At 39.6% G+C, this 14,489-nt stretch overlaps 7 protein-coding genes across 7 annotated transcripts, besides 2 other annotated features; 5 read left to right on the top strand and 2 right to left on the bottom strand.

The window, feature by feature from the left end:
• Positions 1-6: 6 nt before the first annotated feature.
• Positions 7-580: a microsatellite.
• An 85-nt stretch (positions 581-665) lies between these two features.
• Positions 666-876: a microsatellite.
• A 1,017-nt stretch (positions 877-1,893) lies between these two features.
• Positions 1,894-3,207, bottom strand: BEWA_044400 (signal peptide containing protein; the record flags this gene model as incomplete). The annotated part of the gene is made up of 1 exon (XM_004833792.1): positions 1,894-3,207. One exon carries the CDS (start codon positions 3,205-3,207, stop codon positions 1,894-1,896), a length of 1,314 nt encoding a protein of 437 aa, XP_004833849.1.
• A 1,019-nt stretch (positions 3,208-4,226) lies between these two features.
• Positions 4,227-6,319, top strand: BEWA_044390 (hypothetical protein; the record flags this gene model as incomplete). Its single annotated transcript, XM_004833791.1, has 1 exon — positions 4,227-6,319. The coding sequence occupies one exon, from the start codon at positions 4,227-4,229 to the stop codon at positions 6,171-6,173; it is 1,947 nt and encodes a 648-aa protein (XP_004833848.1). The 3' UTR covers positions 6,174-6,319.
• Positions 6,320-6,535: 216 nt separating this feature from the next.
• BEWA_044380 (hypothetical protein) lies at positions 6,536-7,004 on the top strand (the record flags this gene model as incomplete). The annotated part of the gene is made up of 2 exons (XM_004833790.1): positions 6,536-6,632; positions 6,679-7,004. The coding sequence occupies 2 exons, from the start codon at positions 6,536-6,538 to the stop codon at positions 7,002-7,004; spliced, it is 423 nt and encodes a 140-aa protein (XP_004833847.1).
• Positions 7,005-7,421: 417 nt separating this feature from the next.
• On the top strand, positions 7,422-8,288 carry BEWA_044370 (signal peptide containing protein; the record flags this gene model as incomplete). Its single annotated transcript, XM_004833789.1, has 1 exon — positions 7,422-8,288. The coding sequence occupies one exon, from the start codon at positions 7,422-7,424 to the stop codon at positions 8,286-8,288; it is 867 nt and encodes a 288-aa protein (XP_004833846.1).
• Positions 8,289-9,018: 730 nt separating this feature from the next.
• BEWA_044360 (uncharacterized protein) lies at positions 9,019-9,759 on the top strand. The gene has a single exon (XM_004833788.1). The coding sequence runs from the start codon at positions 9,198-9,200 to the stop codon at positions 9,705-9,707; it is 510 nt and encodes a 169-aa protein (XP_004833845.1). The 5' UTR covers positions 9,019-9,197; the 3' UTR covers positions 9,708-9,759.
• Positions 9,760-9,856: 97 nt separating this feature from the next.
• BEWA_044350 (hypothetical protein) lies at positions 9,857-11,232 on the bottom strand. The gene has a single exon (XM_004833787.1). It carries the CDS (start codon positions 11,012-11,014, stop codon positions 10,001-10,003), a length of 1,014 nt encoding a protein of 337 aa, XP_004833844.1. The 5' UTR covers positions 11,015-11,232; the 3' UTR covers positions 9,857-10,000.
• A 673-nt stretch (positions 11,233-11,905) lies between these two features.
• Positions 11,906-14,470, top strand: BEWA_044340 (hypothetical protein; the record flags this gene model as incomplete). The annotated part of the gene is made up of 1 exon (XM_004833786.1): positions 11,906-14,470. The coding sequence occupies one exon, from the start codon at positions 11,906-11,908 to the stop codon at positions 14,468-14,470; it is 2,565 nt and encodes an 854-aa protein (XP_004833843.1).
• Between the last annotated feature and the right edge of the window lie 19 nt (positions 14,471-14,489).

Genomic DNA, 14,489 nt, shown 5'->3' with positions numbered 1-14,489 from the left:
CTAAAACCCTAAACCCTAAACCCTAAACCCTAAAACCCTAAAACCCTAAACCCTAAACCCTAAACCCTAAAACCCTAAAACCCTAAAACCCTAAACCCTAAAAACCCTAAAACCCTAAAAACCCTAAAACCCTAAACCCTAAAACCCTAAAACCCTAAACCCTAAACCCTAAACCCTAAAACCCTAAACCCTAAAACCCTAAACCCTAAACCCTAAAACCCTAAACCCTAAAACCCCTAAAACCCTAAACCCTAAACCCTAAAACCCTAAAACCCTAAAACCCTAAAACCCTAAACCCTAAAACCCTAAAACCCTAAAACCCTAAAACCCTAAACCCTAAAACCCTAAACCCTAAAACCCCTAAAACCCTAAACCCTAAAACCCTAAACCCTAAAACCCTAAACCCTAAACCCTAAAACCCTAAAACCCTAAACCCTAAAACCCTAAACCCTAAAACCCCTAAACCCTAAAACCTAAACCCTAAACCCTAAAACCCTAAACCCTAAAACCCTAAAACCCTAAACCCTAAACCCTAAACCCTAAAACCCTAAAACCCTAAACCCTAAACCCTAAACCCTAAAACCCTAAAACCCTAAACCCTAAAACCCTAAAACCTAAAACCCTAAACCCTAAAACCCTAAACCCTAAAACCCTAAAAACCCTAAAACCCTAAAACCCTAAAACCCTAAAACCCTAAAACCCTAAACCCTAAAACCCTAAACCCTAAAACCCCTAAAACCCTAAACCCTAAACCCTAAACCCTAAACCCTAAACCCTAAACCCTAAACCCTAAAACCCTAAACCCTAAAACCCTAAAACCCTAAAACCCTAAACTTAATCCTAAAACTTAATCCTAAAACTTAATCCTAAGTCTAATGAAAAATGCATGCAAAAAATCTTATGAAAAAACATGTCTAAAAATCTGACCCATAAGATGACCCTCTAAAAATCCACTATAAAAATGACTCACTAAAGACACCATCAAAAATCGCCTACTGAAAGGTACCTAGAATCCACCCTCTAAAAATCCTACCTAGAATTGACACTACTAAAAAACACCATAAAAAATGCACTACTAAACTCATCTACTAAACCACCTATAAAAAAGTCACCCTAAAATGAACCTCATAAAGTCTCTAAAAAAGTACCTATGAAAGATACTCATCAAGAGACACCTACTAAGAGTCTACAATAACACTACTTACCATGGACCTACTCTAAGGTACCCTCTGGATGGAGACCAAGCGACACTCACTAGATACTACCCACTCAACTCACTAAGAGACACACTCCATAAGAGTCTTAGAAAGAGTCTACTCTGAATAAGTCTCCATGGACCTACTAATACCACTATGTCTGCTAAAAGGTGCATCTAATAATGGTCACTAAAAATTCTGTCTAATATGGATCCTCTGGAGAAGGACTCAGTTATGGGTCTACTAAGGGAGGTACTCATAAATAGTCTACTAGGAAACACTATCTACACACGCAAATGGACTATCATTAATTAAGTATGCACACTCCAATGGAATGTGATCAAGATGCCGTCATGGCATTGCATTGTACTATGTCAAGATGCAGCATTCATAAGGAGTCACTATTGAGGAGTCCCAGGAGATGCTACAGTAGAAGTAGATTATCCTGACCCTGTCACAATATCCTTTAGCTTATTTAAAAATACATCTCTAGCGACTTCACTCCATGTTCCACCAACTTTTCAAAGTAATACCATCTCCTTGTTGGAGGCACTATCAGCGTCATCTCCAGTAGTTCCTTATCACCTTTCCCATAAATAAGACAGGAACAACAGTGGTCACATCCATCTGACTTTCGTCCCACTAATACCGTATCAGAAGTTGCTTTTACAGATTTCCATAGTTTCTTTTCACCATCTCATATCTCCTTGGCAAGATAGCCTGGTTTAGGATAAAATTGTCTAGTGGTAACACCCAGTAGTTCCACCTCAAAGATACTGCATTCGTCAGTGCTATTGGCTAATGAAAGGTCAACTGAAGTGCAGAACCTCGCTCCGGTAGGGGTTCTTAAACCATTCATCTTAGCATCACTATTGGTACATGCTACCCACTTACCACATTCACTCCTAGAGTAAGCCTTCTTTGAGTCTCCGGAGGAATTGTCTAGGGTAACCAACACAAGTTCAGGTCTACCATCTTTGTTAAGATATGCCTTAGCATACTCGAATGTTTCTCCAGATGAAAGGGTATAAACCTCTTCAGTGCCAACTACCAACTTTGTAACGGTTACACCCTCCTTGGGAACTATAAGTCTTATGGCATTACCGTCAAAAGTGTAGTCGAAGGATTGGCACAGTATTCTACTCGGATGAGAGATATTTAGAGAAGTATCCTCTCCAGATTCTCCAATCAATGCCTTTGCTTTCTCATAAAACTGATCCTTCTTGAGCTCATTCCATACTCCACCAGTCTTTTCAAAGTACTTAGACTTAGTACCACTACCACCGGAAGTCTCCAGGTAAAGAAGTTCTACACCATCCTTAGCATAAGACTCTACAAGTTTACACTTTTGGCCAGCTCCAGAAGCCTCCCATAGAGTAGCTCCAGAAGCCTCCCATAGAGTAGCTCCAGAGTCTACAACAGAGGATATGTGGAAAGCCCTCTTCGGAGAATACTCCTGGAAGGATGCTCCGGATTCTGTTTCTGTATACACATCAATCTTCTTACTATCTGGAGTGACAAGGTCTAGAGTGGCAGGAAGTGCATGCTTATACTTCTTCAGAGCAGCCCGCCTCTTTTTATGGTCATCTTCATTATCGTTCTGCCACTTACTACCATCATAGTACTTGTAGACCGTGGATTCGCCACCAAAGAAACCTGTTGTCCTTATAACAGCCAGAGTAGGCTTATCTCCATCAAAGTAAAGAGTTGCTGAAGAACAAGGAGAACCAACTACAGCCCTGGCAGACCATATGTCCTTTCCATCATACCTTACATTCTTAGCAGTAACACCCTTCTTACTGGTCAGCTTTAGAACCTTAACAGCATATTCCTCAGCCTCCTCTACATCGAATAAGGATCCATCGACCTTGGTGAGGAAAGGGCTTAAAGGCTTTACAGCCTCTGGAGATTCTTGTCCAGTAGCTTCAGGGGAATTTTGTGGTTGTAAATCACTCCCACAGTAACAGAGTCTTACCAAACACACCGTCCATAGCACTGCCAAGATCCTCATACTACTCCCAACTCTCAACTGGTGTGACCAGAATGATCAGTGTGGATGAATGGGAGACCAAAGGCTAAAAAAGGATCCTGCAGCAGTCGACCTAGAGAAGTCGATCCTGCCATACAACAGTAGACTACGGATGACAACCCAATAAGAACAGAAACAACTAACATGAAACAAAAACAAACCAACAAATTAAGACAAACTAGTCAGTACAGATTCCCTAGTCTCCATACTGGAGAGTATCTCCATAGACTCATATCTGTCTAACCCAAGGGTCTCCGTAGACTTCCCAAGAGTATCATTAGATCAGGCGTACAAGAGGGTCTCTATAATAGCGACTATACAGTTTCCATATTCCAATAAGACCACCAGCAACACCTGTTGCAAGAAAAGCATATCCAAGACCTTTAAGAGTAGCAGGAGCAGTTTTCCATAGAACAGCACCTAGTCCTGCAAGACCAAATCACAATTCATAAAGTCTACTGTCCTATTAGTTCAGCAAGTGTAAATGGTGACCCATCATACTACTCATTGGTGTATTCAGTGGAGTCCAGTTCTACGGTAGATACTTGGTCAGTAGGATAAAGAGCTTATGACGATAGTCCTCCTCCGCTCCCACCCATTCATCATGTTCTCCAGTCGCCATAGTAGTTATACTCCATGAGAGTCTAAGTGCAATCAAAGGGAGCATATCAACATCCTATCTCTCAGCAGGCAACCTCCAGAGACACCAGGAGATACTACTAGACACTCACTAGAATGACCTCACTAATCCTACTCGGAAACAATACTAAGGGAGACAGTACTGGATGAGTAGATGACCACTAGAGAGGGTACTCCCTCTGGAGACACTACCTCTAAAGGGGGACTCTATGGTTACACAAGCTCCTTACAGTCATGTACTCTCATCACTTCCTCCGGCTAAAGCCTACGGTGGTCTAGGGACCTACACAGTGAGGGATGTGTATGGTAGGACAGTAGTAGTACGGATAGGTAACACATCTGGTTAGTCAGGGTACCAATATATGGTCAAAGGCGTACACAATAGTCTCATGTATACATTAAAGCAGTCAGTCTGGAGTAGGATATGGCAAATAGTAAAATTAATGGACCTTTATTCCCCATGGGGTCTCCAGTACAGTCATTCTCCTACCACTCACCAGTATTCACCCAGTGAAGACACAAGACACCTTACTGGAGTTTCAAGACACTCTCTAAAGGATAATCTCATAATGAGTGCCTCCAACAGTACGAGTGACCCTGTATACCTGGAACTCTCCTTCTCCCCCTCTCCAGGGACCGCCAAACACTATGAAAATCCGTCCTACGACAGCAAGAAGGTTAGTTTGTCGGAGACCACCTGTCCCTCCGCTCACCCAGTCTACAGAGCCATCACTCACACTCCAGTGACTGGTTGTATTGTTGCAGGAATCTACCTCCACAAGTACTATATGTACGGTTTTGATGACGCGCTGCAGAAGAGGTGCGTTGTGACTGCCTACTTCTGGGTTGAAGATGTGGATTTGAAGACCCCTCTACTCGTCCTGGTGGAGTGTGAAGGCACTTCCAACTATCACTACTTCAGCAGCTACGACCACACCTGGACTGCAACTCCCCTGGTGACCAAGGACAACCTTCTGGCATCTCTGGACATCAACAATTGCAACAGGAACTGGGCTCACACCATCGATATCTCTGTGAGAGAGGGTGACGCTTGTCACGCCTGTTGTGGCACAAAGTTGGTTACTGCCATGGTCACTACTCCCTACGACAAGTCTTACTACAGAACCACCTACCACATCAGTGAGGGTGAGGAGTACCGCATAGCGAGATTCAAGGAGGGTTCAGCTGAAATCCCTGACATAAAGTCTTCCAAGGAGCAGGCCTGGGTGCGCACCTTTTCCTACTCCAAGAGACCTGAAGTACCTCTTCTCCTCTATATCCTTGGCAAGCCTAAGGTCGGTAGGAAGTGGTACATGAGGGCTGCTTGCAATCTCAACAGTTGGAAGGACATTACCAACTGGCCTGAGGACAGGCTCCCTCACATTTACTACGTGGATGACAACAAGGAGATATTCCTGAAGTTGTTGGCTGAGGCCTATGCTCCTTCTGTCATCTTTGACTCTTCAAAGGGACCTACTACTGGAGACCACTGTTCCTATGTTGACTCCTTCAGCGGAGAGACTATAGAGGTTTCAAAGACGACTACTGATGATGGCAAGTATGTGAAACTTACTCACAGTGTGAAGAACGAAGAGACATTCAAAGTGAACTCCATTATTCATGGGCAAGTAAAGACTGATGGTGTCTCAACTACCGACGAGGTACTCAACTTCACCATCTTCTACTGGGTCCTTGACACCGAGTACCAGTCTCCCCTCTTGGTTGAGGTGGTCAAGTTTGACAGATACGAGTACTACACTTCTGACAAGAACGGAGGCTGGATCAGAAAAAATCATGATGAGACGACTAAACTACCTGAAAGTGTTCTCAAGGGTGCTTTGGACTACCAGAACTGCATTAGAAACGGAGCTCATCGACCCAATGTTGTCAAGAAGGAAACTACTACCACAATAACTTGTCCTTGTCATCACCAGATGAAGGTAGATGAGAAGGAACTCACTGGTGAGGAGAAATACTACTACTGGAATGTTTCTGGACTTGACTCGATAGCAGGTCTTTTGGAGAATAACTATGAACAGACTGGTATCACCACTGTCAAGGGTCTCAAGGAAACTCTCATCTACTTTGGTCCGGCTAATACTAAAAATAAGCCACTCTTACTCTACTTATCCACCTCTACTGATCCCAAGGATGCCACTACAGTGACTTGGTGCAAACGAGACTCTGTCAACAGCACAAACTGGTCACTTTACAAGGACCTACCGCCTAACCCGGAATCATGTCCAGATAAAGTGAGGGATATGCTTAAAAACTTTCCAGATACTACAAAGACACTGCAGAAAGTATGAGAGACTAAAGGGGTTTCTGAATGATACTGTGGACAGTCTCCATGGTTAGTCCTAGTTTGGGACCACGTCCGTTATATGGACTTATTAGTGCCCTGTGGGCATAGAAGTGTACCAAAGATTTCAAACTGTACACTAATATTACGCATTGATTTACACGATAGCTAAGATGAGTAGGCAATGGAGAATTGTCCAGCTGGACCAGTAAAGATACTTGTACTGACAAGAGGGTAGATACTCTCATCAGATTCCACGAAGCCATAGATGAAACTAAAGTGATGATTGGATAGTCTTCCCAACCTCAGTTCCTTTCTTGCAGATGTTTTTTATTTCGTGGAAGGAGCCACCCTGGAGGTAAGCAGGAGATGTTAAGAAAAGCTGGGACTAATGTAACCGGGTTCTTTGGTTCCATGCACCAAGGAAAGGAATTTGATGAAGAGATTAAAAAAGTTAAAAAGATTGGTGTTTTGGATCTGCCTGCTGAAACCGATAAAAAAAAGTGGTATAGTTCTCTTTGTTGTTGCTGAAGATTTTGACTTCAGAAGTGCTATACTCACAACCATTGATGCTTTCAAAAAATGCAGAGAACACTTTGAAGGACACCTGTCAGGATCTGTTGTAGAGGCAGGTCATGTCCGACTTTTGTTAGAGTCAGTTTATTTCTTATCTCACTTTTTGGCACCCCTTGTTCCTTTGTCTTGTGAAAAGGTATTTTCACAATTGGATGCAGAGCAGAAGACTGTTAAAACACTGTCTCACAGTTTTAATAATTTAGTAGAGGGGACAAAATTAGACCTATCGCTAAAGGCATTCTCCAAAGTATTGCATGAGTAGAATTTGTAATTCTTACACTCCTACATTTACCTACCTAATAATCTACTTAAAATGTCCCGAATTTAGATTATTATATATTACACTTTCAGAACTTCCAGTTTTTCCTCTGGTTCCCTTTCTTCAACTCCTATTCTTCTATCGTTAGTTACACATACAAAGTAGTACGCGGTACTCTGGTTTGTATGACATTATACAACCCTCTCCTGCATTATTTATCCCGTTATTTTCTTATATCTGTTATATTTAACAAGTCTCAGTTTCTGTGGAGGATCCAAAGTCCCCTAGAATTGAAGAGTCAGAGTCCATCTTGTATCTGTGCCCTTTGTTTGTTTAGACCTATAGTCTTTTGTCACGCCTGTTGTGTATTATCTAGCAAGACTCTAGTTCTTATTTTGGTTTAGACAAAGTCTCTGCAAGATGAGGATTCTGGCAGTACTGTGGACGGTATGTCTAGTGAGACTATGCAGTGCAGGTTGCTTTGGTTGTTTTGGAAAAGGTAAAACGAATGACAGAGTTACTGTTCAAGCAGTACAAGGAGGTTCCAGGGAAGCATCTAGAGATAATCTTAGGAGTCCACCTCAAAAACCTGTAGAGTCTCTTCCTCAACTGCAAACTCAAGCCCGTTCTGCTAGTATATCTAGTCAATCTACTAGTAGTGAAGTTGGTGATGTTGATACCGAATCTGCTCATACTTCTAACTCAATTGGCCAAGGTACTAATACCACTCAAGTTAAAGGTACTAATTCTGAAGTTGATGAAGAACAACACTCTTATGGTGCTAGTCAATCTAGTGGAAATAGTTCTAGATCTCCTCAAAATCCTCGACCTCAAACTGAAACTGCTCTAGCTTCTACTCCACCTCTCGCAAATACTACTTCCTCTATTACTTCCCAAGCAGGCGCTCCTAAACCTACTGTTCCATGCGTCCTTGATCTTACAAGTCCTGATGAGTCCAAATTAGAGATTAGGAATAATGAGAGAAATGGAGTAAGTTACAGAGGATTTATGCCAAATAGTGGTCATCATATATCTTCTGTTCTTGATGGTGAAGCTATTGTTTGGACTGCCTCTGGAAATGAAAAGTGTACAGGAGGGAATATCTATGGAAAGGATGAATATTTCCTTGTTCTCCTAAATGTTCACGCTGGAGGCCAATTCAATGTCAAGTATTTTGAGAAGAACGCTGATGGTGGCTGGAAGGATCTCACTAGGGATGATTTCTTCAATAAGCTTGACAAAATGAGAAAGTCTGGATCATCTCCTGGAACTACTACTCCATCTTAATAGCCTCTCATGATTACTCCCTATGGATATAATGCAGTATGTTCTCCCTACCTGTGGTAGGAGGTAGAGAGACTCCCCTCTAGACTACTCTCTTGTTGATATACTGGAGTGCTAGAGAGTCTCTCACTTTAACTCTTGGTATACTAAATTACTTGTTTTACTATAAAGGTAGATGTCTTGAGAGTACTTCCATCACTTGCTTATTCTTTTTATCATTGCTATCGGTGAGATATCCTACCATATGGAGGAATGAGATATGGAAACGAGGACCTATACCATCAACCAAGATGGACAATACCAACACCGTCTCCTAGAGAATTGATGGGTTGTAAATATTCTATATATTCACTATGGTATCCTACAGAGTTACTAAATCGCAGAAAGTCAGATCGAGGCTACTCATTCAACCTCTACAACTCAAGCACGTTATTTCAGAGGATTTCACATTATACAGATGATATCGACCATAAATACGTACACATCACGGGGATATGTGATGTAAGACACTTGTAGTCCAATAATTCCAGCGAATCATATGGTTGGTTGTTACGGGTGCCGTTGCTCGGTAGATTGGACGCAATAATGATCATACAGGGATATGTGGTAGATTTATTGCTAGAATATTTGTCCAAGAGAAAATGTGTAAGCATTTAGTGTCACAAGTATGAATTCTGAAGTAGAGATAGGAACATAGCACCCTAACAGTGCGGCAAAAAGCATTTGGAGCAATTATATTTTATATCTACCTGTTTTACCTATAATTTTGTATTTTGTATATAATTTATCTAGTTTCATCTTCTCATTAGCAGTGTGTAAGCAATAGTGTGTTCAACTTATTGCAAAAATTGCATATTTTGAACACCAATTACTCAGTATTACTTCACATATGCGCCTCTATAGAGTGTAATAATGATCATTCTCTCGGTTGTTTTGTCTTTGGCGTTGAGTTTTTATGGTTGCGCATCAAACTCCGAACCGATTGTATTGAACATTATCGGTACGATCGATCCAGACGTTTTTAAGGCTGATAACGACGTCACTGATGGAATTCCTTGCGTTCGTTATACTTCACTCGGAGACTCTTACATATTTAAAGTAGTTGAAGACCATAGTCTCATTTGGCAAAGGAAAGCTACCCAGGAAAAATGTACTGAGGCATATGTTTACCTTCACAACGACAAACCTTTTTTGGCTCACCTCACTATATCGGATGATGACACTCAAAGACCGTGTTATGTTATGAGAAAAGTTGGTACATGGGCTCGTGTACCAAAAGAAACATTTGATGCTTCGATTGCTCATGAGAAATCTACCATACAAGGTGGCGAATCAGCATCTGATGGATTCAGTTTCCCAAGTATATCAGCATTTGCGTTATTTTGCATGACAGTCTTTACATTTCACATAATCGCCGGGTAAAATTGCTTTGGATGAAACAATCCATTCACATTTGAGTTAATTGTTGGAAAATTATTTACATGTCGAACGTTTGAATATTCTCTGCTTATAGACTAATCTGTGTGTTTCTAGAATATGTACATAGTATATCATTAGCTTAAATATGACGATTTTATCATATAACTTCTATGGTCTAAGTAATTGCACGTGCTCTTTCATGGTATTTAAAATGTTAGCGTTTCAGTCATGTATAGCGTAAGGCCGCTAAATTAGACGTTTATTCATCTTTTATATATGAAATAATCAGAAAGACTTTAATAAGGTGCAACGTTGACCTTTTGAGGAGATAATTTATTTAGACAAGCAACTATATTTGGTTTACCTTCTCCTGTTCTTAAACATTCGATTTTTTCGTGAGTTAACACCGATAAGAGTCTCTTTATAATTACATTACCAACTTCCTTCATTTGTACACTTTTACTATTCAACAAATGTTCCAAATGCTGTGAGAGCCTTTCCAGGTCAATTTGCATAAATTCATGGTCGCTCATCTGTTCGATGTATTCCTTTATGCAAATCGCAGAAAATGACGATATTTTCATATTCTTATTATAGGAGTAATCGAAAAAACTCCAAAGAATTTCTATATTTAAAATATTAGCACCTTTTGAACATAACAATAGGAGACATTGTTTAGCTGGCTCTCTGAATACAACCTTTTCAGATGCTGTACAACTAAGCAATTGCGGAACAAGCTTTGTAAAAATATTTGAAAACAAAGGGCTTTCACTTGGGAATTTCTTAATTAGGCATTCAACGAACAAAATTGTGTTACGAGCAACAGATGATCTTAGGTTTCTAATGTTTTTAAAAGCGTAATCTACTACTAAATCCAGTGTTTCTCCTTCAACAATCACGTTAAAGTTATTGTAAACTGCGATTTGAAGGTTTGTAAACAAAATAAAGTCGTGAGACCACTCAAATTCACCCTCAGAAACAGCTCTTTTGGTGATGTAATTTGCACAATCAGCATATATCATTGAGGCTATCTTTTCTATTCCTTCGTTTCCCCAGTCTGTTGAATTGATATCTGGATTGGCTTCGCAAATTAACCCATAAGGAAGGTGGTCGTTTGGTATCGTTTCTTCCGTATAATACAAAGTATTGAATACAGAAGAATACAATATGTCCCGTTCTACATCGCTTTTAGAGAGTCCTGGAGGTTTGTTGAAGTTTATGGCCTTTTCATCACTTGATTTAATAACTGCATTAGTGTTTCCTGTAATGCTACATTTGTTTAATTCTGCATCCTTAGTGGACGATTCCATATTTATTTCCAATAAACTAAGGTGATTTAAGGTAGAGCGAACTGTTTCATTATCGGTAAACTCTTTTAAAGTGGTATGACGACCCAGACAGACTAAATGTGATAAAACTATGGACGTTAGACTAATCAATCTTACTCACAGAACAATATAGTTGTATTCACCTCGAAAACAAAATATTATAAAAATGTGTAAAGGTTAAGGTAAAGAAAATAACTTGTGACTAATGGGACATATGCCAAATGGACCAAGGATGCCTCCTGAATTGGTCTTCCACAATATTAAAGATTGGTACGCACAGTTATATTGTAGATATACACATGTACTCTTGTAATGGAGAGATATAACCCTTCAAGAGTATAAGACACTTGATAGTTTGTCACCTGCGACCAAATGGCAACTAGAAACAGTAGGACAAAGTAACAAAAGTATAATTTTCCAAGGGTTAGCCTTAAAAATAAAAGAATCACTCGTATTTGATCTGTACGTGTGGCATAAATTAGCCAAGGGAGTACACACTCAGAGTGCATATTATCCTTTAGACAAATTTCTACAATTCATGTAACCGAAAGCTCATTAGCTAGGGAAAATCTGGAAATGAATGCCAATAAAACCGATTCCTTTGCTAACTGTCTAGGCAACCCTACACGCACATGACCAATTTGTGCACATGAATCCCTGTCTATCAAAACAGAAAATTCGGTGAAATTTCACATTTGTATATTAGAGTTATTGGCAGCTTAGACGAAACAATGTCTAGGCTCTACAATGTTTGCTTTTACATACACATCTACACACTAGATATCCTAGAAAGGGAATAAATTGGACAGATAAGTGTCTAGTATAATGCTTGTTCACAGAAAATTTGAAACACATTTATAATTCAAGAACAAAATGATAGAAACACTGGTGAATGGAATAGCATCTCACTTTCTGGAGCTCGATCATATGATGAATCGCGACGGGTCCACTTTTCTTTATAATAACATCGAAAAGACAAGAGAAAAGGTTCCACAGTTGGCAGATAGTGTTGTAGACGCACTCGGTAGAATTCTAAATGTATTCGATGAACCAGTAAAATTGCGAACTCCCGAATTTGAGTATTCAAATCTTGCTCATGACGACCATACACATCAAGCCATTCACCCATTTAAAGAGGAAACATCTATAGAACGGGAAAATTCTCTGCCATTTAACACTGATTATCTTGGAGAAAGGACAAAGGCATTATATGCTAAATTGAAATATCTTGAACCTCCCGAAACAAGTGTTGATAGGAAAGGATTGGAAACTTCTGCGTCTCCATGCATGGAAGATTGGCAATTATGTGGTTTCTGTAACGTTTCATTGGCATCCATGCGTTGTGACTCATGTACATTATATCTTTGTGCACCTTGCGCATCAACAATCCATTCTGATCCATCGAATATTTCACATGTCTTGTCGACTACAAAAGGGGATCATCGCGCTGTTTTATCAAAGAATTCTCCAAAGAGAAAGATTGATTTGTCTATTTCCTTGACTAACGACTTTTCTACTCCTGCATATGATTTTTGTGAACTTCACCCCAACAAAGAATTAAAATATGCATGTGTAACGTGTCATTTCTTGCCAGTTTGTTCAACATGCTCGGAGGAAATGCACAAGGGATTTAACATTCCACATAGAATTGTAGATATTGAAGTTGCAGCTGGGGAAGTTAAGGAAATCTTAAACGATTGTTTGGGTGTCTTGGTTGATAGACATAATAATTTATCGTCTGTACTACCGGAATTAGATCAAATTTCTCACATGTTGGATATATCTGTAAAGAATGCGACTCGTTCTGTAAATTGTTCCGTCCAAAGGGTTTTTGACGCCTTGAAATTAAAACAATCCACACTCGATTCTGAAATAAAAAATTTACAGAAACTAGGATCGTCTACTCTAAATCGCTTTGTAAATATGAGTAGTGTGTATAGTAATTATTTATATGGAAAAATTTTGGAATTGAATAAGTTGGCTAAACTAAAGAATTCCGGACTGGGATTGAATACATTTGTAGATATAAGGTCTAGTTTTGAGCAACTCCTTTATCAATGTGATGATCTTCCCGACTTAACCCTCGAAGTCCCTCATTGGCAAATAAACTGCGGTAACCTGCCTAATTTACTTGCTGATGTAGAATTCAGGCTAAATACACATGCAAGCGAAATCACTTCTCTCTGCAAGAGTATAAAATTTGAGATATCATCGGCAATATCATCCGTTAATACAATTTTGTCATCAAAGATTTTGCCACCAAATCGTATTAACAATACAGAGACCCAGTATAAATATGATACAACTTCTCCAAAATTCGATGAAACTCCTACAGATGGCATCTATAGTAATCTTCAACCTGATCTGCATCTAGAGGATTCTTCTAATCATTTAATTTCTCATGAAGATTCAAGTACATCCAGGCATTTAGACGGCACAACGTCTTCTCACGCAATTATTCGCGACTCTAGTGAACTCAGGGGTATATTTTCTAGAAAGGATTCTGTTCATAGAATTTGGTCAAAGAGGGCTGTGACACTGAGGAACAGATTTTTGTATGTATTTGCCTCTAACTCACATTTTAAAGATTCAGAAATTGAGTCTAAAATTGATTTGAATGCAACGACCATAAAGTCTTTTGATGATGAGGACATTACGGATGCTGCCAAACTAGCTAGACTCAGTGCACCAAACGGATTTGAAATTGTAGAGAGGAACGGAGATAAAATTAGATTTTGGTTGTTTACATCGGAATCTAGAAATATCATTCTTCTATGGATCGCAAAGCTTCAAAAAATAGTCTATGATTTGGAGTCACAAATTTCTTCTCCGGAACCGAAGCAGGAATTTGAGGAAATACCCTGCTCTTCTAGAACAGACAAGAAACCTGTACTATCTGAACTTCCTGTTTTGCCATTAGTTCGAAATTCTGATATGTTTATGAAGACTAGGCTGGACAAATTTGTATCCGATATTGCTAATTCCAGCAGTAGTTCCAACACTTTTAGGAATAGAACTGATAAAGCGTATGCTCCTGATTACAGTCCCAGTTTTAGGGAGGTCTCTGCAACTTTGAGAAGAATCAAGGCAGATTCAGCTTCTATCTATGACAAGTGTTTTTCTAGGAATACACAATCATCTCCAAATGCCAATTCTACCATACAAAATATTGGGATATTTAAAAATTTGAAATTCACCCAAGCCAATGAATACAATACTGGATCTCCTTTGAATGATTCAGATAAATCTTCCACACTTTCTGCGGGGAGATACGCACTTCCAACAGCAAAGTTTGAAAAGAAGGTTATAGGATCTCTAAAAGCGCAGAAACTTCCAAAATGTCTAATCACTTTACCGGACTTTGAGTATTCACCACAAGTCACTTCACCAAAGTCTATCCACAAGTTTTTTCAGGAATCTGCGCTTTATAAGCTTTAAATTTGTTGATTTTTCAGTT

The sequence above is a fragment of the Theileria equi genome, assembly GCF_000342415.1.
Source record: "Theileria equi strain WA chromosome 2 map unlocalized gcontig_1105316255037, whole genome shotgun sequence".
In the NCBI taxonomy this organism is placed as follows: domain Eukaryota; phylum Apicomplexa; class Aconoidasida; order Piroplasmida; family Theileriidae; genus Theileria; species Theileria equi.
This window is presented reverse-complemented; position numbering and strand designations above follow the sequence as displayed.

Excerpts from the sequence above, each read along its gene's own strand:
- BEWA_044360 (XM_004833788.1), top strand. The coding sequence starts at position 9,198 with ATGATCATTCTCTCGGTTGTTTTGTCTTTGGCGTTGAGTTTTTATGGT.
- BEWA_044350 (XM_004833787.1), bottom strand. The coding sequence starts at position 11,014 with ATGGAATCGTCCACTAAGGATGCAGAATTAAACAAATGTAGCATTACA.